General features: G+C 38.4%; 1 protein-coding gene across 1 annotated transcript; it reads right to left on the reverse strand.

Annotated features, from left to right (window-relative positions):
• Window positions 1-190: 190 nt before the first annotated feature.
• Window positions 191-27089, reverse strand: DKK3 (dickkopf WNT signaling pathway inhibitor 3). The gene is made up of 7 exons (XM_027461217.3): window positions 26791-27089; window positions 24552-24689; window positions 23988-24071; window positions 6637-6729; window positions 5012-5156; window positions 1821-1977; window positions 191-549 (listed from the first exon to the last, which is right to left on the reverse strand). The coding sequence occupies exons 1-7, from the start codon at window positions 27004-27006 to the stop codon at window positions 306-308; spliced, it is 1077 nt and encodes a 358-aa protein (XP_027317018.2). The 5' UTR covers window positions 27007-27089; the 3' UTR covers window positions 191-305.
• Window positions 27090-27107: the final 18 nt, after the last annotated feature.

Here is a 27107-nt window from a genome sequence, read left to right on the forward strand (position 1 = left end):
TTAATTTAAGATTATGTATGTTTGTTTGTGTCTTTTAATGAGTACAAGTTCTGATATATTTATTTCTACTGTACTAGGGAAAAGTACTAATCCAAAAGAAACACTGATATCTTATTTGTCTTTGGAAGGTTTTGTCCAAAGATGGAATTAATTGAACAAGAATTTGTACATGCAGGTTTGCACAGAAAAGGATGCTTAATGAAGATGATGTTTATTGCACTTCTATCCAGCAGTATGTATTGTTCATATAAGCAAGACACTAGACAAAAAAAAAATCTAGAAATAACTAAACTGGAGTTTGGACTTTATACCTCATCTCCCAGGAATGGGTCATGAGCTGAATCAGGCTCAGACTTCAAACCCACTTGGTCCTCCAGACTTTCTAATTCTTTACGTACTTCCTGAATGACACTGCTCTCTTCATAATCAGATAGAATATCTCTGGGTATCAAACTCAGAAATGGCATCTCATCCATGATCGAGGGATCTTCTTTTTCATTGTTTCTGGTTTCATTGGAGGACAGTTCACACACAGATGTAGTACTGTGGCTGTTGAAAAAAGAAAAATACCTGGTCATACAGTACATTTTTCATGTTATTTTTGTTAGTTCCTTAATACGATTTTTCTTTTTCTCCACACATGAAAGCACACATGAAAGCATTCTAGGTGCATAAGTTCATCTATGGTGGGTCTGACAATTTTATAATCTGATTATTACATGCTTGACAGCTGGAGAGTTAAAATGAGATTTCTACATACAGTTGGAGCCAAATTCTTAATAGCATAATATGTTTGATATTGGGACACAAGATGGCAGTGGACCGCAGCACAATCTGTCCCTTCTGCCACAAGCAATCTTGACTAGTCCTTTCTGTTAGTCGTAATACCAAGTTAAGATTCTATAGTTTAAAAGGTATGCAAAAAAAGTCAGTGTTTGTCATTGAAGTAGAAAGAATTGGGCACAGAAGGAGAGAGACTTTAATCTACATATAATTTACATCTCTATCACAGCTTAGCTGTCTTATTAGAAGTTAAAGCAATGAAAATAGCAGTGGAGTAACAAACTTGGGGAGTTTATTACACAGGTAACACACAGGTGTTCCAAGAATGCTTGTAGTGCAAAACTGAAGTGATCTCACTTTTTCCTAATGGAACTGTTAATAATGCAAATAACTGTTCTTTTAAAGAATAATTAAAGCCATGACATACTAATGTTTTAGCTTCTAGCAGAAAAATATGGGGTCAATCTGCTGAATGTTCCATGAAACTCAACAATAATGCTGAAAAGGTCTGTTACAGTATGAAGTGTTTTAAGTCTGAACAGCAAATCTTAAGTAGGAAAACTGGTTTCTCAGGCTAGTTTGAAACTGAAGGAAAATATAAGCAAAGCTACCTGTTTTTGCTATGTTAGAAATGACCTGTAAAGCTAATCATTAGTACAGAAACATGCCTGTTCATACCTGCTGCATGTTTCTGTTATGTAAGCAAACAAAACATTGAACAGAAGCCCAATCTAACAGAAAATTGGTGGACAAGAGCAGTACAATGGAGAATGAAATCAGAATGTTGCTTCTAAACAGCTGTTACTACTACTTTGATTAAAAAGCAGTACCAGCCTGATACAAACTTCATACACACTAGAAATAAGGCTTTGCCAAACTCAATTAGGCATGTGTGTGGGGGGATAAAAGCAGTAAGTTTGAGAAAATTTCAAAGCTACTGATGAGAGAAGCCATCAAAACTGTGTGAAAGAATCTGCAAGTTTTATATCTTAAAGAAAACTATATAAGCAATTTACTGGCTCAGTTTTGATCTTTACCTGTGAGATTGGCAGACCAAGCCACTTGCACACGGACACTGCTCAAGTACTCCATCAGGTTCTAGTTCCCAGGTGATCAGGTTGAGAAGTCTGTTTGAAGGATCATGGCAAGGTTCACCTTCTTGAGGTAATGGAGTGCACACAGGAAATAGCAGTTCTGCATGCCAGAGTACATTAATTTTATGAGAAGTCATTAACTGTCAGCTAAACTGAGATGACTTACTATGTATGTCCATAGATGTCCTGGTTTCAGTTAGAACAGAATTAATTTTCTTCCTAGTAGCTGGTGGAATGCTGTGTTTTGGCTTAGGATGAGAAGAGTGCTGATAACACGCTGATGTTTTAATTGTTGCAGAGCAGTGCTTATACCAAGCCAAGGACATCTCAGCCTTTTGCTCTGTCCTGCCAACGGGCAGGCTGGAGGTCCAGTAAGAGCTGGGAGGGGACAGACCCAGGACAGGTGACCCAAACTAGCCAAAGGGGTATTCCATCCCATCTGGGGTCATGCTGAACAATATATAGGGGTGGCTAGCCGGAGGGAGGGGGCCGGACTGCTCGGGGTTAGGCTGGGCATCAGTCAGCGGGTGGTGAGCAATTGCATTGTGCATCACTTGTTTGTACATATTATTATTATTTCCCTATTATCACCATATTATTATTATTGTTATTATTATTATTATTATTTTGTTATTATTATTTTCCTGTCTTATTAAACTGTCTTTATCTCAACTCATGGGCTTCACTTTCCATTTCTCTCCCCCATCCCAGAGAGGGAAGGGGGAGGGTGAGCGAACGGCTGTGTGGTGTTTAGCTGCCGGCCGGGTTAAACCACAACAATATACAAGAAATAAAAAAGATGGGCTTGTTTTTTAAGTCCCCTTATATATTCGGGAGCCATAACTTAATGTTCTTTCCACTAGGTGGGAGTAAGATGCTTTGTTTATGCTTACTGAGTAAGATCCATTCCTGCCTCATCACAAAGAGACTACTGTCAATACAGTGGTACCATACAACTCCTTCCGCTGGAGATCTCAAATACTATTCAAAACCCAAGGCAACTACTGACATTACAGTGAATCCTTTGCAATGCATACTGTTGTTTAAAATCTGAATGTAGAAATCTCTATGGCAGAACTATTCTTTTTTTTTTTTTTCTCAGAGGTTTCAAATGCAATTGTTCAGACTAAAGCAGCCAGGTTACAAAACCTACAACTCAGCCATTTAACTTGCTATAAGAATTCTACAGTAATCCTTCTTTTCCTTGGCATCCTTCTTTTCTGTACATTTCAACCTGTATAAGGAATTAGATAGAATAACACATGGTTTTGGGTTTCTTGATGCTACTAACTTAGTGTCTATCTTGAATTCTGCTCTCCCAGATGTTCCTTTCAAATCTGTTTTCTGGTCTTCATTCACCTCACTTTTTGTGGTATGGTACAATAAAATGGGGGAGCTCTGAATTTTTCTGTAATGAGTCATCAATATATGTATACATGCAAAATATATACACGCTTCTAATGTGTATGATTCATTGGTTGCTAATTCCAAAACAGATTCTATCTTGAATAGTGAATGTTCCATGGCTTACTACAGTTTTTAAATAAAATTAAAAAAAAAAATGTAGATACAGTCCAATCTGTATTAGGACAACCTTCTCCAATGTTTTACTGATGGAGAAAGGCCTTCATGTTAGGCCTTACTTCCACTCACACCTAACCTGAGAACCTAAAGCACTGCTGAAGCAGGCAACTATAAAGAAAAATTCTTTGCTGTTAATTGACAATTCTGATAAGTTTTAATGATTGTGATCCATTAAGTTTAGTCAATCTTCTTACCTATTGTGTTGTTCCTTCCTGAGTTACATGTTTGTACTGAATTTCATTTCAAGCCAAGCAGTAACTTATATTCAAAATTACTGTGAATGTATATAATAATGAAGACATCTTGTTCAAATTCCATAGGAGATCAGAGCTACAGCCATTATTACCTTCACAATAGCCAAGCCTAGTACCACAGACACTAATGGATGTGTATTCCTGATTCACTCAACTTTACAACACCAGCAGAGGTTTGAAGACCTACATGAGGAAATTAATAGGCATTTATAGAAGTGGTCTTTGTCTCATTTCAGGATCAGCATTTACAGAGAAATCTCTAGTAAAGCTTAGCAAAACATAGATGTGTTAAGAAGGTACCTCATGAAGGGGAAAATAAGCCACAACTGCTCTAAACAAAGCTTGCTGAAAGCAAACTAATTTAACTTGGAAGGTCTGTGCTGTAATGCTCTGAATTAACAAGGAAAAGCTGAACAGACCTACTTGCCTTGAGATTTGGTGCTTGAAATGAGCTTTTTCCTTCTGTGCCCTTCCAGCCTGATCCACTAGCAAGCTGAGGGTGGGACAGGCACCCTAACTATTGGTGAATGGACAAAGTCATCTGCTGCTCACAGCAAGAACCAGAAAAACAGCAATATAGAAAAGTATCTATGTGGAGTGCAAAGAGAGTTAGACTTGTATTCTGTTACTACTAAATTATGGTGAACTAGTGTAAAAGCTGTGAAGAACCAGTGGGTAGAAAACAGTAACAAGCTGGACCCTGACCAGGCTTTTAGGATTTAGGATTGATATCAGGTCTGGTATCTTTTTCTCATATCTTGTTCTCCTCTCCTTCCTTTTCCTTGTAAATCAAGTTTCATGTTCCCATGTGCACTGACAGCATAGTCTGGAACATTGTTCCGTTTGTCTGTCCAGTCAGTATTGCATAGAGCGCAGTACCTTGAGACACCTCATATAAAACTCTCAAGTATGAAGACTATCTGTAGCCTGACACTGATGCTCTACTAATTTAATAAATTTTAAATTCTGTTTTTACTATGCTGAACAAAAATTTGACATAGATCTCTGCTTCTTTTAAATGATACTTTTAAGACATCAGATTTCTGTGCTACTTGTTCTGTTCTCTCTAATGTACAGTGTGCTTTTCTTTTGCTGTTGTGCACTCCTATCAGGCTGTTTCTCACTCCTGATTCTATTAAAGCTTTTCTAATGAAGTTAACACAGTGCATGCCCCAGGCTAAGGCATAATGACCTACTGGTTCCATAAAGGTCTATCTGCTTCACCTGAGCAAAAGAGCTAAATATTAACACTCCTGTATTATGAAATGAATAGGATAAAAAGCAAAACCACTGTACCTTTCTGAAAAGCACAGCACGTTCCTGGGTTGCAGTCTTGTTGGTTCTCACAAATGGTGCCGTTTTCTCCTTTTGAGGTGGCTTTCTTGCACTCGCCCCAAACACAAAGCTGGTCTCCACAGCATTCAACATCCCGTGAGCAATGCTTGCAAATGGAAAAAACATGTGACAGCTGTCGCTCTAGCACTAATTGCCTGTATCAATAGACAGCTAAACGTGGATTTAGACCTTGTTCCTGAAGGCTGCTGCATGGATGCGGCTTAAATAATGTAACATCTCCATTGTTTAAACAGAATTGCTTAGGTTCTCAACTTCCAGCACACACCAAAGTATTTACTGGACAGAACATCTACAGGAGAATAATGGCACCCCTTCTATACTATTATTCTTTCAATCTTACAAAATCTGAATTGTTTTTTAGCTCTTATATGACAATTAGTCAGCAGCCAAACATCCTGCAGTGTAATGTGTACTTCAGGGCAGACTTTTGCAATCAAGGAGAAAAAATAAATGAAACATTATCAATGGAAACCATTTCTGATTTTTCCAATGTTAAATGCAGTCCATTTTTTTTAGGTAGTTTGGTTGTCATCTTAAATATTCCTAGTAAATCATTGTTTTAAGTTTTTTGTCAGTGTAAAGCCCTGTCTGGGCACCCATACAAAATCAATTTATTTCATAGTGGATCCCACAGGAGGTACTTAACACTGGGTAAGTAGTAGGTCTACACTGCTAATAATAAAGACAAATATCTTGTAATTGTGAGGGGTCTAGGTCAGGAAGTTGATCCAGCCACCTTCACTTTCACACTTCATAGTCAGTTCACTTCACTGAACTCACTGTGCAACAGGAATGTAGCCAGGACCAAATTTGTATTTTTTTTCTACTAATGCTCTACTGAACACTGTATGGAGAAATAGGGCTTTTAGGTTTCAGTTACATCCCAATTGATTTTTAATGACTCCATGTTAACAAGAAAAATGATCTGGTTTAACACTTTCTAAAGTATGAATGAGCTTTCCTAATGACAAAAGATTGATAATTCAGGACTTCCATTCAATCTACTAAAGTCAATACAGCTTCCTGAAATTATCAAGAATTTAAATCATTTAAATCATTTACATCGTTTCAAGAAAAGATTTTAATCGTATTGATTACAGGATTTTACTGCAATGCTAGGATTTTTCAACTTAATGGCCTGTAAATGCTTTGAACAACAACTGTTTCACAAGAGGCCATCAGCAGAATGTAGGTGAAAAAGGACAGCTAGATGAAGGCCGTTTTCAGTTGATTGCTCTTAAATTGTTTTTTCACTGCGAAGAAGCCTGAGCTTTTCAGGTACCTGTCACCTACACAAGATAACCTAAGCATAGCTATTGCCAAAAACACTTCTGTTATCTCAAAAGACAGGGATTTATTGCTTCCTAAGGTTCACATATTCAAATAATGTAACCTTATACCTTAGTTGTGATAACAGGCAGGGGAAAAACATGTTATGTATCTACTAATACACAAAGCTGTGCATCTTCTTAGGTAATGATTTTAATTTACTGACGTTAACACCAAGAATGTACATAGTAAGTGTTTAAAGACTACATAAAATCATGAATCACTTCAGAACTTACTTTATGTTGGGTTTTACAAAGCTGACACTTGTATTCAAAAGTGGAGAACTGGCAATATTTCCCTGTTTCACAGTCTTCATCAATGATACACTCCTATAAATAAATAAATAAATAAATAAAGGTGTAGTTTGCCACTATGACGGAAATCCATACTTCTCCTTGAAACACCAGAAAGAAGGTCTTGATTGATTGTATTTCTTATTTGGGACTCAAGGGAAAAAAGCTCTCTTAGTTTTTTCACACAACCACAGTTTTGTAATAGAACATTGTGGCTGCAAACCGTTAGGTGGCTTCATATCTCATGTAAATATTAATACCAACAACCTCGAGAAAATTAATTCTCTTTGTTCTGCTCTCTTGAGGAAAAACAAGCAACCTGAAGACACTTGCATTAAAGCTATTTTACTTGTATTAGAGTTCAATCACGATTGACTTGTTTGCCGGTTTTTAGAATGGGACAAGACTGAAAGAAAGTCTATGATACAGGAGCTGCAGCAGCCAAGAGCATCTTTATGCTCTGTGGGAGATCGTTCTGAAACAGCTTTCTTAATCCCAGGCCAGGTAGCTTTATGCTGTCCTCCTTCCTCCTCCCCAGCAACATCAGTGCTGACCTCCAAAACTCAGCAGCTTGGCCAGCTTCCTCAAGCAAGCAATGACAGCCCAAAGGGAGATGGTTCTCTAATGCATCAGCCTTTGCTACTCAGCTAAGGTGTTCCAACAGGCTTCAGGCTAGCAAGTTGCTTGGGCATGCTTTTCAAGCCTGGAAGCGTTTCATGGCCTTAGCAAAACTGTTCCTGTGAGAGGGACACCTGAGTTCCCATCTCAATCACAGACTCCAACTGATGTTTCTTTGCCCAGAGGTCCCACCAGCACCGAGGATTGCTTTTTGTTCGTGCTGCACAGGGCTAACATACAAATACTGACCAGAAATTCTTTGCCAGGGATTTTTATTTGGGGGGTGAGCATAATTAAAGTACAAAACAACTCTGCATGCTGTTTAGATATGGCATTGAGGAAGAATCTGCAATACAGAGAGTAAGTGTATAGTTTGTGTAACCCTGAAGTTTCTGGTTCACGGGGAGGACATCTTTTTTCTTCACATTTTTTGAGATTACCTCTCAAAAAATCAAGTGATTAATCCTATTCTAAAATTGTCTTCTCCAGGTAACTATCAAGCCAACAAAAGAATAAATCTTAGCACTATTCCTGTCTAAGTCACTTTTATTTCATCACTGGTTTGTACCATCACAAGGCTGATGCTATCTTTGTGTTATTAGTCAGTACACAATAAGGAATTAAAAATCCCTGAATTCTGTGAAGATATAACTTGACTGCTCCTTGGTAGATACTAATCTCACTTTTCTTGGTGCAGCCTAACTGTCATTTATGCAATCTTTATTGAAAATTTTTACCGAGGTGTTTTTTTTTTTTTTTTTATGATTTTCCCCAAATGGACTTTTTCCATGCCATCCCAGATGGGTTTTGTTTCTGTATGATCAGCTTGGCTGAAAATTAACTCATCAAGAAGTTTAAATGAAGCTCTTAAACTACTATAATCACTGAAAGACAAAGCAGCTATACTGTCTTCAGGTCTCCATATTTAACATTATAAAAGCTTCTTGTGTGCTATGAGACAAGGCTGCCCTGCATGAAGAGCAGTTCTTTGTTTAAGTTAACCATTTTGGCCATCTAAGATGTTTTCAAAGAGTTTGATTATCCAGGACATAAAACAGAAGCCAAAGCCTGATTCTTTTCAAGTCAGTGAAGTTACATGTGGGTTATGTGTTTATTATTAAGCAGTCCTTTCAGCTGTTTTAGGAGATGATCATTGTTGGGTCTAGGCCGTTATCTATTGTCATAATGCTTTTGCAGCTTCATTATCCCATATATGTTCTTCTTGTTTGCTTTTGTGCTGCTACATAATCAGGTGGGTCAAAATGCAAGTGTTCTACAGTACCTTTGAGTTTTTGTGGTTTCAAGTTAGTAGTTAGCCACTTCTCCTCCTTAGCTGCCATGCTCTTTCTGGCCAAGTTTCTACCCATAGCTTTGTCAGCTTCTTTTATAAACCATATTCTTGTATAAACCATATTTTGAATAAACTATACTGTTTCATTCCTGTTCCATCCACTTTCAGGCAAATAGCCAGGTCTCAGTGTAGTCAGTTTTTCCAATTGTCTCTTTCCACAGAGGAGAAATCTTGCCATAATCATTTTTAGGCTCATGGAATAACCCTCTCTCTAGCTTTAAAACCACCTAACATCTAAGTTGCAATTCTCCAGTTACCAGTTTCTCTTGCACTAATGAGTCCCCTGCCTTTCCCCTCTTATTGAATTGTGTCCCACCAATTAAGACCCCAAGTATTATGAGGTTTTCAGCTGGGGAAAAAAAGTCCTTTTACAGTTCTCTTTCCTGGCATGGAATAAACTTCTTTTCATAAGCTTTCTTAAAGCTGTGAAATTTTGTGCCATGCTCCAAACCAGTCAATGTTTATAATCCACAGTCAATGCAAAACCCAATAATTCTTACACATGCAGATGCATGACCATTTCTCTTTTTTTTTTTTTTTTTCTTTCTTTATTTACAGACCTTTTCTAATCAGGCTACCTTGAGACACAACACTTGCTAAACAAGGAACAAAACTAAGCATCTTCATCAGCTGCAATGGATTCTGAACAATCCATATTCTTTGTGGGATCCTGTAAAGTACGTTATTTTTCAGAATGCTTTGTTTTTGCAGGGTCAACGGTGTGTAAACTGGGGAGAGGCAGTGCGGGCTTCTGACATGCCCACATAATTTTACCTTGCAGCTAAGAAATACACTGTTCGAGGAGTGCTAAAGAATAATACAGAGCAAAAGCAGGACTACCTATTTATTAATGAGAATACTAGGACCCCCACACAATAGAAAGCATGATGGAGATGAGTGTAGTACCTGTAAGCACATACTTCACATCCTGTAGACTTTTATTATAATATTGTACCCTACAGTGAATATCCTGCAACACGTGAAAGTAATTTGGGGGTTGAAATTTGTTCCAAAACCCTTGAGGGAAAAAAAAATAAAGAGGCAAGAACAGAATATTGGAATTTGTGGAAAAGATTCTCTGTAGTTTGAGTTAGGCTATTAAAACAACTACTGCTGAAACTTCAGTTTTCTTGTCTTTGGCACATTATGCCAAAGTTGTAATTTGCTTTCTTAAGGAATGATTACGCGCCTTATGTGAGATTTAAGAAATGACTGACAGTACTGATGGTTAAGTATGCTTCTAACACAACTACCAGAAATCTGAAACAGATGCCTGTGTGAGACAGCTTAAGAATGTTCAAGTAAGACATGGTGTAAGCATTAACAGGTTTTGACAAGGGTACTTTCCTTCTGTTTGAATGTTTATGTGTGTGTGGAAAGGCACAGAACTAAAATGTTTTCTTTCAGTGTGATACAACGACCTTTACACTTCATCAGTAACAAGCCTTTGAACCAGAAGGCACTATGGGCTATTCTGACAGACTGTCCTTGACTGGTGAGTGTAGCCAACTACAGTGTGGATCCTGTTATCTTCTGCTCATGTAACGCACTAAGGATAAAGAGGGAGAAGCAAAGAACGTCCCATTCGAAATTACAGAAGCAGAACTACGCAGAACGAGTTAATCTACTTTCTTGAAGAAACCTTTCATTTGCAGTGTTCTTCTGGTTTCCGTACCTCACTATGGTAATAACCTTAACATTCCCTTTTGCTGGTTTTATATTACGTACTGAAATCATGTTCATTTCACTTCCTTCTTTTTTCCCCCTTAGCTCCTAATTAACTGCATATATTTAACACCCTAAGTGTAGTCAAGAAAATATGCTCAAGACTATTCTTATATTGTGTGACTTTCAAAATAGAACCATTGATTTTAAATAAAATGGTGACATTTAGCTGGTCTATTCCCTTTTCCCACTCATCCTCCCTCCCACATTTTAAAAGATAATTTTAAACCAAATTCTCTCTTCACTCCTCTCGTATCTTCAAATTATATTTGTCTGGGACAGGCAAATGACTGCCTGGCGTGGGCTATCCTTTCCTTCGAGGCTCTTTACACCTTAGCTTAGAACCCAAGAAAGCAGGGAAAGGAGCAAAGGTATCATTCCTATCCTTCTATGGCTTTCAGGTTCACAAGCCATAAAGTGACGAGACAAAATTCACTGACGTCAGAGAGGTAATGAAGTTTTGCCAGGAGATACACAACAAAGGAAGCAATGCTAAAAAGGTGGTGTGGCAATTAGAAAATGACTCCAACAGATGACAAAAGCTGCTGAGTAGTAAGCAAAAAAAGAAAAAAGAAAGAAAAAAGTTCTGTATCCTATGTGCATTACACATATTAGAAAAATGATAGAAGTACACAGAATGCAATACCATCCTACGGAAACTACTACCAGTCTGAATTGCGGTATTGTTCCAACTCCTACTCTCTCAGTTGTCTAGACAGGGCACATAATGCATTCATTTTTAATGAGATACGAATTAATTTGCCTTTAAATATCTCAAAACCTCTGTAATACTTTCCAGCAGAGCAAATGTCTTACTGCTGTCCTGCCAAGTACAAAGCACTCAAAAATAAGGACTAGTGTTATAAAAAAAGACAGTAAAAAGATCAAACGTGAGTTGCAAACTATGGTACTAGTCACATCCCAGTACTGTGTGGGAAATATGTGTATGTATGTATGGGGTTACATATTGCTGGAGCTGTCTGCAGCACCAGAACTCTCCTCTCATCCCACACGCTTGCCCTAGAGGAGGCAGGACAGGTTATAGCATGTTTGTCCAGCTTTTCTCATGTTTGTCAGGTGTACCATAGGCAGGGCAGGACGGTAGAAATTCCAGCAAAATCTTCCTTCAGGCCTTCCTGCAACTCAGTGTCATGCTATATACTCACCTGACTTTTTTAAATACATAGGGACACTAAAATGTATAGTTAGGGAAGGAATATTTTGAAGAATAGAGTTAGAAGTTCAAGAATTAGACAGTTTGGGACCCAAAACCAATAGCCCTATGCTCCATTTTTAATTGCTCCATGTTAAGAAAAGCTTTTTTTTTTTTTTTTTCCATAGTTTGAGATTATCAAATGAGGTGAAAATATTAATTTATGTATCTAAACAAAATTTTCCTAATGATTTTGTAATAAACTGTCTTAAAATAAAAATGCATCTACCTTTAGATCTATTAATTGAAGAACAGTTCTTCTAGTTTTGGTGACTAAAAGGTGCATCTAAAACCCTGCTAGAAACTCTTGGTTTCTAGTCTAAATGTCTTGAGATAATTAACAGCTAGAGAAACACTGTACAACTGTGCCATAAAGTTCTAAAGTGCCATTATTTCTAAATAGTCAGTAACCATACAAAGATACAGCCCTCATGAAATGGTGTGCCCTGAGGCTGAGTTTCAATGCAGGCATCTTTTCTCTCTACAATTGGCAGCTACAAAGTTTCCATGATTCACTACCAAACTATGTACATTTTGAAAATTTATAAAAGCAAAACAGTCCAGAATAGCTCTGCACAGCAAGGATGTGAAACATCTGTGCAAAAAGAAAAGCAGTACAAAGCAGGATTTATGTACTTAATAGCTCCTTGCTGATGCCAATCTGTACCCAATCCATTACAGAACTTACTTCAAACCCTGAATCTTAGGTGTTTTGTTCTTATGTGATACACACTCTTGGTAGCTTACAACTTCAACAGACTTACTGTGTTTCAGGTGTCAGCCAAAGACAATACTCAAACAGAAATACATGGTAAGAATTCATTTACAATGGATTTTGCCTATAGCAGAGTTGACTGTGTGGATGACTGCTGATACTCTAGCTAAAAGGGAATAATTTATTTTCTATGAGTTGTAGATAAAAGAAAGGGTTTAAATTACATCATCAGAGATCTTATAGTGAGTGTAGGAAAGCATTGGAATAAACTGTCACCAGCACTGGAGGATTTTGAGAACAGATGAGCTGAATGTCTGCCTAAAGATGGAGTTCCCTTGCTGATGGCTCTGAAAAATCTTGGACTCAGCCCATGAAGGTTTTCCTTTGACTGATACCATGATGTGAACTATCTACATGCTGTCAGATGCTTCTTCCTTTCCCTGGGAGAAGTGGGCTTTCTAAGGGAACAATTTTCAGGGATTCCTCATGTGATGTAAATTCACATAACAGGCTCTGACTCAGTTCCAGACAGAATTATAAGTGAACAAATCTGAAATTCCCATTCCATGTATCTTTTCACCAATATATATAATAATATATATTAGAGTATGTTAACTACTGAACAGAAGTTATGGACTTGTTATAAAGAATTCTGACAGGCAGAAAAGATGGAGGGGGGTTCTCTCTTTAACTGCAGTAGTAAACCACCATGACTGAATAGCTCACCTTCACTGGTATGGTATTCCTCAGCACTAATTATCAAAGTGGCCTAGTCCCTCATTAGGCCAGACAGACACACTCTCTGCAAAAAATGCCAAAATGCTAGTTTTGAATTAGATAGGAGAAAGGAAAGAATGAGACTTATTCAGCTGACATATAAATGCATTTATCAAGAGAATACATTTGAAGACACCACTCTACAGAGCTTTTTTCCCTCACATTTGCCAAATTTTTGATGAAATGAAACTAAACAGAAACAGATCAAATCACCACCTTCCTCCAACTGTCATGGTTTACCTCAGTAAATCATAGTACAAAACATCATCAAGCTGGACTAGCAGCATCTTGCACATCTTTTCTGACCATAAACAACCGTACAGAAGACCAAGCAATCACAGAGCACATTCCTTTGTTCTCCTCCTACTCACATTTGTGTAAAACAAGTGTAATTCTAATGATTTTAATTAATCGTCCCCTCCTACAGTTCAGGGAAAAATTAGAAAAAGCTTAGGCTTATTGTATATTGAACTCTGTGTTTCTGGGCCCACCTCCCAGCCACCTTACATATGTATAATACAGATGTAAACCGGCTGCATGTTTGGCACATTTGTCTGTATTTTTTATATCTCAATTATTCTGATATCATATCAGATTAAAAAAAAAAAGAAAAAGAAAAAAAAAAAAGAAAGAGTTATGATTTACATTCATTTCCTAAAATCTTTGTTACATGTTGGTACCCTACCAGATAAAGTTTACTGGTCAATTAGATAATGTGGTTTCAGTTTAAAATCAAATAAGCACCTGCTGCAGCCAGCACATTAAAACTATATAAAGCAAAACCCCTGGGGAAAAAAAAATAAATAAAATCTCTTTTGCTTTAAAGCTGTTCCTATAATGTGATTCGTTTTGCTACGTGTCTGGCCAAAGGAAATATTGGTGATGAACTCTGACTTCGGTCTTAAGATAGTCCATACTATGATCTCTCAAGAGCTGTCAGCAGCTTACAGAATTGTCACCAGCCCACATAAAAGATTTATTCTCCTGACTCTCTCTGTTACCTCACAGAGATGAAAAAATATTTAAATTCTCTTAGTTTAAATAGGTAGATCGAGTAGAGCTGGAAAGTAAAAACTTTCCTGATTTGTTTTATATTTACCTATAACTTGGACATGACCTGTAAGAAACCTTTTGACAGCCTTGGTTCCCTAAACTCAATACATGAGGTGTAAGAAGGCTGTACTAAAACCAAGTAAACAGTTGCTCTTTTTACTCTCACTACTCCCTTACTGTGGCTTTTTTGCAGAAGAGTTCTTTCAACCCGTATGAAAACAAGGAAGAAGTAGATGACTAAACATGATATATACCTCCCCACAGATGGAAAGTTTCAGACAAATCAGATGATTTCCACCATTAACAAGATTTCTGTAAGTTGTAGAAATAGTGTATGACTGTCAGATGGACACTGAGGAATGCAGATGGACACTGATTCTTCTAGAGAAAGCTTGTTTTGTAGCTTTCTAGGGGTAAACTTCCTGATTTGCTGTTGTGTTTTTACTAACACAATAACCTAGAACACTGAACCAATTCTAGGCATTGTGATTGTGTTACAGTAATAGTTTATTTTTGGTAACGAGAAGTTTATTCCAAGAAAATCTTTCTCCCTTCATCATTTAGCTACTCGAAGGGTAAGAGTTCAGACAAAAAAAAATGGTGAAGCAGTTCTTCAGCAAATATGATTTTGCATAAAAATATTCTATTTTGTTTGTTTTTTGGAGGTGAACTGGAAACGAAATACTACATTGTAACACAAGGGTCTGGCAAAGTTTGAAACATCCCCAGACACAGGCATTGACCTGAATTACTAATGAAGAATGTTACTTTCAGAATATTAATTAGCACAACACAATTTTCTTTGCCAAACTTGACAGAAGAAAACTTACACTAAGCTAGCACAACAGCAAAATGTGAAAGAAATCCTAGCTACTATTTTTTTTTACTAGTAAAGTAAATTCACTAAAGTTATCCAAATTACTTCAGACTCTCACTGACACAAATGGGAACAAGATTTGATGCCTTTAATTAGGAATAACCCATTTGTTGTTGCATCAGTTCTTGGCCTGTAAATCTGAGCCGCTATTTAAGGCAAAAAATGTGATAAAGATCTGTGTTCTGTGTGGGTAGTTAGGGTCTGGCGGCCGGAAGATGTGGCGCTGTACGGAAAGGTGGAGCCCCTCCCTTGATGGACAGTAGCGTGTGGCCTGTGATGTAAGCAAGCGGAGGTGACGCTATGGGCCTCGGCTAGATAACCCCATGTGACTCGACAATAAACGCCATTTGCCATCCGCCACATTGGTGTCTGTGAGCCGATGGACCGAGCGGCCTGGGGTTGGTCGCCTTGCCATTCCTGTACCAGGTCGCCACTGCCCCCTGAAGGCAACAGTTCTGACCTTTGGTTGTCATGTTTTCTGCTCAAACACCTGCCTGGTTTGTCCCATCTCTCAGCAAAATGCACCTTGCTTCTCTTCACTCTGACAAGGTCTAGCAGCTGTTTACACCTGCTTGTTTGTTCAGGGTCACCAAGCATGATATCTGAGTCCATGGAAACTGAGATCTCACTTTTCTCTGCATCATTGCAGCCCTATAGTATTACAAAACCATCTTCTTTGCACACAATACCCATTCTTGTGCGGATTCTCTGCACAGACCCATAACTTTCTACAGTGTTTTCTCTGAGAAAGCAAGCCAGATCAGAATGGACTCAAAGATGTGGACACAGCTTCTGACATAAACCTCAGCTGGCTATTACAGAGCTTTCCCACCCTTCTTCCTTGGAGAAGTTTCTTCTTGTAGGAGCAGAGGCGACACACAAGAGTTTCAAACTACTTAATGACACATCTTTCCATTCATGGAGGCTAAGGTTCGGATTTTTTGGCAATAGTCCTGCAAATATCACATGACCAGTAAAACTTTTGGTCTTAGGGACATGCTGTGACTCACAGTAAGGCCATTCTATCACCCATGAGCAAATTAAACCGCTTCATAGCTTTTGCATCAGTAAGAAGCATCTGGTGCTTACAGTGTTATATATGAACACTGATGGTTACATCCACACTCCATCACACTTTTCAAAACAAGAAGACTATGTCCCTTGCTCTACAAACAAGATGCATATCCTAAGTACTCCAGAAACATATATGAGTAAGAGCAATTCAAAATACTAATTACATATTTTTTCTTATCTTAGGCTTTATCTTCACTCCCTTTGTATCCACCTCCACATCCTTTCCCACTCTAACCCAAGCTACTTGCCCCCATGAGCTATGTACACCTTCCCTTCAGCTTCACACATTACATTGCAAGGACTGAAACTGAAAAGAAGAAAGAAAGGGGGTTCAGACAAATGTTCAGAATGTCTGTACCTTGTTGTTCAGTAGTTCTGCTGCAGGAATTTAGGTGGTTTGGGACTTGCAGACCTTGCCTACAAGAGGCGTTCTGTTTTAAAATGCAAGCTATGACATTCAAGCAGTTGAGACGTACTACTTAAAAATCAGCAATTAGCAAAACAGAGTGAAATAACATGCAGATTTTCTGCTTACAAAGGACTTGAGAAACTCAAGTTCTCTCTTTTAAATGACTGCCACTGTAAGCTATACGTTCATTTTTTGCAAAAAGCTTCAGCTTACATTATAACTAATAGTAAAATAATGTATTCAAGTTACTGTTTAATATATAAACTTGAAAAACTGACACAGCTTATTCATTAATCAAATGCATTAGCTAGGAAGTGAAGATTGTCTTTATCTACTCCTACACTAAGAACTACCTAATGTGGGAATAGAAATGTTGTTTTTGCAGAGTTACATTGTTTAGAAGGAGGGAATGTGGTACTGAGATATGCTTACAGTGATAAGAAAGTTTAGCAGGCGACCTTGTAAAATGCAGACAACCAGACTCCTTAGGACAATTAGGTGAAAATCACGGTGTCAAGTCAAGTCAGATAAGTGAAGAAACATTACCACTTCAAGCAGTAAAAATGTCAAAAGAAATTTGAAATTTAACAGGCCGGCAACTGAAGGCCATGCATTGTTTGTGAAGCATCAGATAGATTGTGAACCTGGATTACCCACTCAGTGGGGAAACAGGGGAGGGTCCTGCCATCAAAAGGTATATAAACTGTGTTTTGGAACTAGTAGATGCGCTCTCTCCTGCTTGTGGGGCGCCCGCCATTGCAATCGCGAATAAATTACTACTCCACTGAGATCCTCGCCTGAGCCTAAGTTATTGGCTACGGAGTGTTTCTCACACTAAAGGGTGGAGCGATTTCAAAAGAACTGCACTAGTCAAGACAAGATTTGTGTAACAAGTGATGCCAACAGAGCAGACTGGGCAGTTAACAGAAAAGAACACTAAAAGTGCTAATGAATTGAATGATTGAGTATACAAAATCTACCAGTTTTAGATATTATGGGATTTTTGGCTACAGACAGACCAGGATTTCAATCCAACAATGCACTTAGTGTGTCTATTGATAGCTTAAGGTTGTCAACTGCAAGTCACCAGAGACTAGAAGTTCTGTAAAAAATGAAACAAAAAAATGGGACTCAAATGTAAACCTGGGATTCCTAAAACAAGCATCTTCCCTGAGATACTAAAATACCAAAGGGAGCAGACATCAGCACCAAGATCCTGGATGTTCAAATTTTTGCCATCAGCTGCTCTCCTGCAGTGCTGCTGATGCACAAATTGCAATTTTCACTCCACAAATCTTTCCTTCTCAATTTTCAAAGTTCATTTTCACTTCAGCACTGGTAGGAACTCCTCTCCTTGGAGCAGTACAGATCTCAAAGAGTGGAACTCTTGCATACGGCTGAGAACATGCTTAGAGGAATCATATAAGTTACTGCTTGATTCCTATTTGAGCAACTTTAGCAGTTCTGGATAATCACAGAGAACTGCAAGTTTGGTTAAGATGTGCTAGAGCTTGGCCATTTATAGTAGATTTTTCTCTAGAAAATCTTGTCTTACAAGTTGAAGAGGGAAATATAGAGCCCCAGAAGTTAATGTTTAATTTCTATTTCTTTTTACTAACTTACTAACAGAGTAAAAATAAATCTCTTACTTAAAGGCTTAAAAATGTTGTAAGTAAGGCCATTAAAATGGGGTTGCTATCTATTCTATCTCTACAGACAAACCTTTAGGACTCTGGAGATTTTGTTCTCCAATCACTTTCTTAAATTTACACATTAGGGTCAAACTCACATATAATCTGTAAAAACAAACAAACAAACAAAAAAACCCAACCAACAATCTGACAGTCATTTCCAGAACAGGTCAAGTCAGCTTGAAAAAGCAGTTCCACAGTGGTACAGTACTCCCTGTCCAGAGCTGCAGGGATACAGTCAGCACTCTAACCTGGCCTGGTATCACAGGTTCTCTTTCCTAAGCACCAGAGTATTCGAAATTACTAATCAGCTGCTGTATTTGCAGAAGGCTGGTGCTAAATACACATGTGTATAAAAGCACACATCCACCTGTTCACAGAGAGAGCAAGCACCTTGCACTGTATCACACGGGAGGCACCTCTCTACTCTCCCACAAAGAAACATGACCTGTACCTTCTAACTAATGAGAAGGTACAGTTGTGCTCTGAAGTGTTTCTATCAACAAGGTCAGGCAAAAGAAAGCAATGTTTTTAATAGTGCCAAAGCTAATTGAGAAATCCATGATACTCCTCCAGTTCCCCAGTACACCTTCCTGAAACATTAGCATCTTCAAAACACAGTTGCAAGGAAGAGATCTGAGAGCAACCAGATATACTTCTATTAGAGTTTACTTGCTATAGAAGTTGCTAGTTTTATTTAACAGATGAATACAGACAAGAAAAAAAATCTTAGGTACAGTAGCTTTGAGTTAGACCTTACATAAAATACTACTACAAATGCAACTAAGAAAAGCAACTAATCTTATTGCAGTAAATCTTACCAGTATCAATTTTGTCTCCTTGAGTTTTCATTGTTCATTGCTTTTCATTGACTAGGCTAGTGTACCACAATTGAAATAGAACTATTCAACAAACCAGAAAACATTTTGACTTTCACATGGTAATAAAAAGCGCTATTACTTTATGTTCTGTACTCTATACTGAGCTTTCTACTGGAGATACTCTGTTAACTTGCATGCTAGGCTATGTTTCCAGGAAAATAAGTTACAGAATATTTGAACCTTAAACCTTAAAAGCAAGTGGATGTAAAACCCTACACAGGCATAAAAACATGCACATCCAACTACCTATTGCTTGTATTTGGTGTCCGTGGTGATACAAGACTGATGGATCAAAGCCTGACATCTATGTTGGTAACTTGTCAATCCTCACTGACATCCGATAAAATGAATGTTAGTCTGGGAATGTAAATGGCGCCTCCAAATAATGCAGCACCTCTTGAGAATGAGGTCTCCGTGCCAGAAATGGCAAAGAGTCTAGTTCCTCTTCTGGAGGCTTAAAATACCGATACTCTTCTGGCTATCAAAATACTATCAACTGAGCCATTCAGTAACAAAGAATATAGTCTAAAGAGAATACTTTTGTGATGCAAAGACAAAAAGAAATAATGTCTGAGAGAGGAATATGCATGTGTAGGGGATTATGTCTAATGTTTCTGTAATATATGTATATATATGCACATGTACATAGTGTACAGATACACCATTTATATGTATTATAGATATATTTCTACCTGTTGTGGGAGGACACAGGATAGCAGAGGCATCGTGATTTAAAAAGTAGGCACAATTTATTTTCCATGAAACTGCTTTTCCAGTGCTGGATTTGATTCTGGTTAGAACGCAGATCTATTACTGCAAGACAGATAGGTTTTAAGGCACATCCTTCCCTACCTGTGCAGCTTTCACCTCAGAATTCAAAGTGCAAAAGTATCACTGAAAAAAACTTTCAATGATTTTAGCAGTTTCTAACTCAGCTCAGAGAATAAATGAGAAATGAGGATCGTGGAATTGTGATTATTATTAATTACTACTGTGATAAATTATATATACTGTACATTTTAGAGTAGATGGTTTGCTGAGGTGTTTGATGAATTCTCGTATTTACCACCCAATTATATACCTAAAGAGCAGGAGCTGTGCAAATCCTTGACTTTTACAAGCCAAGCCTATAAACTAAACCTATAAGGCAGGTTTGGCTTTCAGCATTCAGTTTCCTACAAGCGTAAAAGTTGAGTTTGTGTGATAGCGTGTGCCTATTTCTTTTACTTGGCAGAGCGAAAATAAACGGAAGTGCTGTTCTAAAGAGGCACCAATCTGAAGGATACCTGAATAGCATTAGAACAGCAGGCCAGTTCCCAGTGGCTGGCTCCTCACAGCCTCTACTACCAGCATCTCCATCCTCAAAACAAAGTGTCGCTATCTGCCCCTTTTCAGATGATCATCAATACTTGTAGCTACAAATATACAAAACCACTTGTGTTACACTACACAGCAGGATGAATCACTGATGGGTATCAAGGATGTGTATTACAGAACAGCATATGCTACCTGTATTTAGAGGCCCACAGAAAGGTTTTCCTTTCAAACTTCCCACAGAATACAATAGCTATACATGTATTACTTTGCTGCTAACATTTAAAATAAGCAACCAGGAAGTAGAGTAACTCTTCCATATTCCAGTGGTCTGGAAAACCTGCCGCCTGGAAAGTGACTGAGGCATCCTACAATGTCACTTGACACCTCACACATGAAAATTAACATATATAAGAATGACCTAAGGAGACAGTGCAAAGTTTTTGGCAACTCCTTTAACTCATTTTCCCAATATTTTTTTTCTTAAGTTGACAGATCTGAGCAATGGTACTTTTTAATCTGAACTTTTTTCTTCCATTTGGTAGAGCTCTCCTTGGCAGCATTTTTTTCAACTTTTTTTTTTTTTTTTACAGCTTTTCCAGCTGTAATCCAAATTTTCCAATTCTCAATCTCATGCAATTACTCCTAAAATAGTTCTGCAGCCTAGCAGTACCCTAAGTATATTCTTCCTTAATGTTTAAAGTTTTCAAGTAGTTTTAGATTTGATTCTGTTAGGTATTTCTTAGATACGTTAATATATGTAGATCTGCCTCGTCCCCTTAAACAAGAATCAAATATGACTGTTGGTTGCTTTTCCCATTTGGCAACCTTTAAATTAGGTGTTTGTACCATGGGCATGCTCAAAGGTCAAGAGTGTGAGAGACAAATAAACGTTAACAAATGTTTTGTTTCAGTAGCTGCTGCAGAAAGATTGTTGAAAAAAGCTCCCTAGGATCTAAATGATTAGAAGTTAATGCAATCGGTTCAATGAGGTTTTCCACCATGAAGTATGAGAAAGAAAAATTATTCAGCTAGTTGTATTTATCTGGAAGACTATTGGTTCTGGACACAGCACTACCTTATTAAGTGAGGCAACTTTCCCATAAGGAGAACACAGATAATATCTTTCACTAGTTATAAGAAGCTTATAAGGAACTTTGTATGATCATTGGAGAAAACTAAATTACAAATATTTTTATAGCTGTGAAGAACAAATAGATACAACGAGTAAGCGAAATACATTAAGAATACATTAGTGTTGTGTCCCAGTCAGTTGAAAGGTTTGCTTCTGTACACTGGTTTTGAAGATGATGACCATACTTGTTAAAAAAAAAAAAAAAAAAAAGATATTTAAGTTGCCTTCATTACACATATTTTATTATTAAAAAGCATCTTGGAACATGTTAGCATTTTCTATAAAACCAAATTGTACCTCAGTATATTTGCAATTTGTTTTGTATCTTGTCTTACCATTAAATCTATAACCTTTGTCAAACAGTTAAAGAGAAAGCACAAGCAACTTAATTTTGTTATTTGCCATTCCCAGCTTTAATATCAGTATAAAAACATGAGCTGAAAGAAGGAAAACGTAGTCACTGGATGACAGCAGAGAAGATGCTCACATTTCAGGATTGACACCTAATAAAATAGGAACTACTACCATATTTTTTCTTTTTCTAATGTCTTATAAAATAGTTGGAAAACTTCCAAGAGAGAACTGGAAGAAAGTTAGACTAAAATAAGCCAGGACAAGTTAAACTAAATTAAATCATAAACTACTAGTTAGACAAAGCCAGCTACCAGAGGAAACACTGGCAAGTCCTGTCCTAGTAAGAGCATGAAAGTATCTGAAGAAAACCTAACAGTTGTTCTAACTTAGTACATGCTGACCATCACACTCAATGGCAGAGGCTTTGCAAGACTTGACATCTGGTTGTTGCTGCAGCAGTATACCTGAGATTTGCTAGAATTGCTGGACAGTTTAGTTTTCTAATCTAGTCTGCCTTCTGACTTTGGAGTGAAAGGAAAATGATACACCAAACTAAAAAGTGCAACAATCTGTTGTGAATTGGAGTGGTGTAGAGAGAGCCGGGGGGAGTGCCCAGGATCAGTTTCAGGTAGAATATAAAACACCCACCAGGCAAAAGTTGATTTTCTAGTTATTACCTAAACATGCCAATTAGATTTTTCATGATGAATGTATAAGCTTAAGTGCTCATATCTAGGAATTTAGATGCTCATAAGTATAAAGAAAATACACGTATAAATGTAGTGTCTTCTGCAGTAATAAATCTCAGTAAAAAACAGATGACTAAAACCAGATGACTGTCTAAACATGCCCTTACATCTCAGCACAGGGGAGGTTAATGGAGATAAGTATTCCTTTCAGTCATAAGCAAAAAAAAAAAAAAAAAATCCAAACAAATATACAAACAAACAAAAAACTTCACTTGCATCAACAGCAGAAGGGAACTTAGAAAACACAGGGGTACAGGTTCTTGCAGTAGGATATAAAAACAACTTGATCCATGGAACATGCAGAATCAGTCTGGCAGAAATACTAAACCAATGTGATCAGTATTAGAAAAGATCATTTAAATACTCAGAATCCACTAGCCAAAAAGCCATGCTGCCACAAGACATTCGGTGATAGACATAGGATGAGCTAGTAGATGGTATTTACACTACACTCTGCTTTTCATTGTGATTCTTTACCAGGCAAAAGATCTGTCAGGAAAAATTCTCTACATGCAGAATCATTTTCTCATTAATTCCAAGGGTAATTATGTTATTTTCACAGAAAAATACGGTATCATCTGATACATCCACTTCACCACCTGTCTTTCTCAGAAACATCCTGAGCCTGCATTCAGGACAGGAACTTCTAATGAGACTACTGTCTACTGTCATTTAGCAAATGTACCTGTATTTGCAAGACTTGAGTAAAGAATATTCTTAATCTTTTAAACTTCTTTTTGAATCTTTGAACAATCGTGTTTCCAGAGGTAAAGGGAGTTGTCCTCCACTTTCCCCCTCCCCAAAGTGACATTTCACAACCAGTTCTCACCACCAGGCAAGGCTGATAAGCAAATGGAGCCATATATTTTTCCACAGATTCTACTGTCTCCTCAAGACAGACAAATAGGGATTATTTGCTAGAGTTAAAAGTCTACAAAACAATTCTGCTATGAAAACCAAAAGCGCAGACAGGGAGGGCATCCATGGAGCACTGTTATACTAAGGGTTTATTCAGAGTCTTTGGAAAGGGCTGTATAGCTATCTTTGGTGTTTGAGTACAACACTTACATTTGATTGACAAATTCAATATTCAGATCAAGATCAACCACCTCAGTTAACTGCAACATTGAAACTCCCCCACAAATTTGTAATATAGTTTTCCTAAGTTAAAGTAATTAAAAACAAACAAACAAAAACTACAAGAACAACAACAACAAAACATTACGACTGCTTACATTAATAGTTTTGTGTTTTAAAACATTCAGAAATTTGGCTATGCCAAACTATATTGCTTTCTTCAGAAAGGTAAATTTAAAGTATTTGTTTAACTTTCAAGAGGAATAAATGTGCTCACTTACATGATTTCTTTTGTTTTCTCCATCTTTTATAGATGTAATAACTGTCTCAGAATAAATTGTTGATCCGGTTTTGTTATTTGTAACCTGATATGGAAAAAGAACAACAATAAATCAAAATACATTTTTAAATTATAATTCTTTGTTACTCTCAGTCCTATTCCCACCCTGCTACTTCCCATCTTTCTGGCACTCAGGCAAAATCCTTATTTGGAGGAAAAAAGTAGATGACAAGTCTAACTCCTTAACTATTTGAAACATCACTGTAATGAAGCTAACAGAGTGAGAAATGATCATTCTTTCATTACCTATGCAATTGCCATACCTGTGTTCTACACATAGTATTTATTTATTTTTAAAATAATTATTTTACATTAAACTTTTATGTTATACACCCCTAAACCTATCAGGCAAAAATAAGATACAATAAAATCCAGAAGTAATTATCATCAGGAAAGTTTACTCTTCAAATTCTCATGCTTCTCTGCAAAACATGCAAAATTGTTTTTACTTTTGAAGAAAAGGTCAAGTGAGAATGAACAGCTTGGTATGTAAGTTTTCTCATACCTTATCAATTTCTTGATGAGTCTGAACAGTTTTATTACCAATTCTGGTTTCTGTGTTGGACTCATTATGGTAGCTGGGAGGCAAGTTTTCAAAGTTTACTTCTGATAGTTTTTTTGCCCCTTCCTCTTCAGCTTCCATCTGCCAAATTTAAATAAACCAACTGAAAATTAGCAAGCTGAAATGATTACACAAAAGAGAATAAGCAACATATCTTTTCCATCCCTCAGTAATGCCCTGTTTAATTGTATGATGCTGTTAATATAGATCCCTCTGTATGGGAACACTCACTTAGTTGTTTCACATAGCAATCACAGCAGCTCTTTTAATGAACTATAGAAACACTGGAGAGCTAAGCCCTTGAGTTCTGGACAATTTAAATAATGAGCTGAAGTCAGTTTCTGTGAGGAAAAAGTGTGCTGAGACAAGAGACAATTTGGTATCTATACAGGCCAACACTGGTTAAGAGTCTGGCTGTCTCTTTTTCCCAGAAAAGCACTAACAGCTTCAGACACACTTTCCCACCTGACAAAGGGGAGAAAATATTCGGGCAGGAGAGAGTCACAGGCAAAAGCCCCTCGAAGGCAGCAGAAGTCCTATATGTTAGGGTGCACAGATCCAAAATTTCATTCTCTATTTCAATTCCCATTTCTTTGTTTGCCAGATGAAGACACGGTACAGAAGACATGATAAGAGTGTTCTCTGAATCAGAAAACAGAGCAAGCATGGCAAAAGGGCACGAGCCTTGTAAACAATACAAATTTGGAGCAAGTTGTTTCATGTCTGTTACTTGCAGTGACCATGACAGAGCTAGGAGGCCACAAGTTCAGCCAGGGTGAACAACAGAATTTTTCCCAACACAAATGTCTCTCTTTTTGATGTATCTACTTTAGCTGACAAATGCAAACCTTTTTAAGAGCAAAACATTTATCTGCTCCCATACCGCTTAGAGAATCCATCTGTTGTGCTGTATACAGACCATTCCTCAATCCCGAATAAACATTTTTAGCAGAAGCAGTAAAATAGGCAGACATTTTAACTACATTCTTATTTACAACTAAGCATATTTTATTTATTGTAAAGCATGCTTTTTTAATGTTTTGTCTCAATGTGTTTACAGCCTAAATGAAATGGATGACAAGCAGAATTCAGCAACCATCTGGATAACAGTAAAAGTTAGAAATGATCTAATTACTGTAAACAAAGGTCTGTGTCCCTCGTGGCCTGCGAGTAAAAGGATTTTTGGACTACATAACTTAATTTTAAGTGAAAGAGAGAACTTGGAAGGAAGATTTTGAACATGACAGTGTGAGAAACACTCCGTAGACAATAACTTAGGCTCAGGCGAGGATCTCATTGAAGTAGTAATTTATTCACAATTGCAATGGTGGGCATCCCACAAGCAGGAGCACGCCTACTAGTCACACAGTGCTGTTTTTATACTTTATTTCCTCGAGGACTGGGAACCTCCCCTGTTTCCCCATTGACTGGCAAATCCAGGTTCACAACCTATCCAGTGCTTCACAGACAATGCATGGCCTTTAGTTGCCAGCCTGTTAAATTTCAAATTTCTTTTGACTTTGTTACTGTTTGAAGTGGTAATGTTTCTTCACTTACCTGACTTGACACCGTGATTTTCACCTAATTGCTCTAAGGAGTCTGGTTGTCTGCATTTTATAAGGTCACCTGCTAAGTTTTCTTACCACTGCAAGCATATCTCAATACCACATTCCTTACCTTTAAACAATGTAACTCTGCAAAAACGTTTTTATTCCCACAACAGGGAAAAAGCCCAGAAGCGGGAGGAATGCAGGAATACGTGCTTTGGTATGTGAAACAATGGCTTGGGGTCTTAGATTCAATTCAGTTCCTGGCTTTGAAACACGTCCTGTGTGATTCTGCGATTTGTGCGATCACCTCTGGCGTTTCAGGCGCTGCTGCACAACATTAAAGTAAGCTTTCCCTTCGCTCCTCCCCTCCCCACGTCCTTTTTTGCTCCTGCTTTAGGATCCGGGCAGATGTCTGCCCGCACGGCCGCCTCACGACCTGCCCCCACACGCCGAGGCTGCTTTTCCACCACGGCACAGCGCGGGGCAGCGGCGGCGGGGAGGCTCGGTCGGGGGCAGAAGCGGGAGAGCCGGGCGGTAGGTTTTTTTCTCCTTGTTCTTTCGGGTCTGTCGTTCTTTTGCGAGCGAGCAGCGCCGGCCCCACCCCACCTCCCCTCGCCTCGCCGCCCCCTCACCTCCTGCACGGCGTTGCGCAGCTTGTGCTGCGTGTCCTCCATCAGCGCCTCCACCTCCCGCAGCATCTCGCCCAGGCTGGCGGCCCGCCGCCGCCCGCCGGCCCCCGCCGCGGCGCAGCACGGAGCCGCCAGCGCGGCCGCCAGCAGCAGCAGCAGCAGCGGCGGCGGTCTCGGCCCCGCAGCCGGAGCCGGTGCCGTTCCCCGTGCCCGCCCCATGCCGGTGGCGCTGCTCCCGCCGCTCCCCGTGCCGGTTGCGGGCTGGCAGCGCGGAGATGGGGCGGGGCGGGGCGGCAGCGGGCGGCTCCGCAGTGCAGCGC

Source organism: Anas platyrhynchos, chromosome 5 (assembly GCF_047663525.1).
Source record: "Anas platyrhynchos isolate ZD024472 breed Pekin duck chromosome 5, IASCAAS_PekinDuck_T2T, whole genome shotgun sequence".
Classification (NCBI taxonomy): domain Eukaryota; kingdom Metazoa; phylum Chordata; class Aves; order Anseriformes; family Anatidae; genus Anas; species Anas platyrhynchos.

What these genes read in the sequence shown, in the direction of transcription:
- DKK3 (XM_027461217.3), bottom strand. Translation starts at nt 27,006, where the DNA reads ATGGGGCGGGCACGGGGAACGGCACCGGCTCCGGCTGCGGGGCCGAGA. An exon ending in CTCATCAAGAAATTGATAAG is followed by an intron (nt 24,072 to 24,551) that starts GTATGAGAAAAC and finishes TTTCCATATCAG; the next exon opens with GTTACAAATAACAAAACCGG. An exon ending in GTGCTGTGCTTTTCAGAAAG is followed by an intron (nt 1,978 to 5,011) that starts GTACAGTGGTTT and finishes TCTGGCATGCAG; the next exon opens with AACTGCTATTTCCTGTGTGC.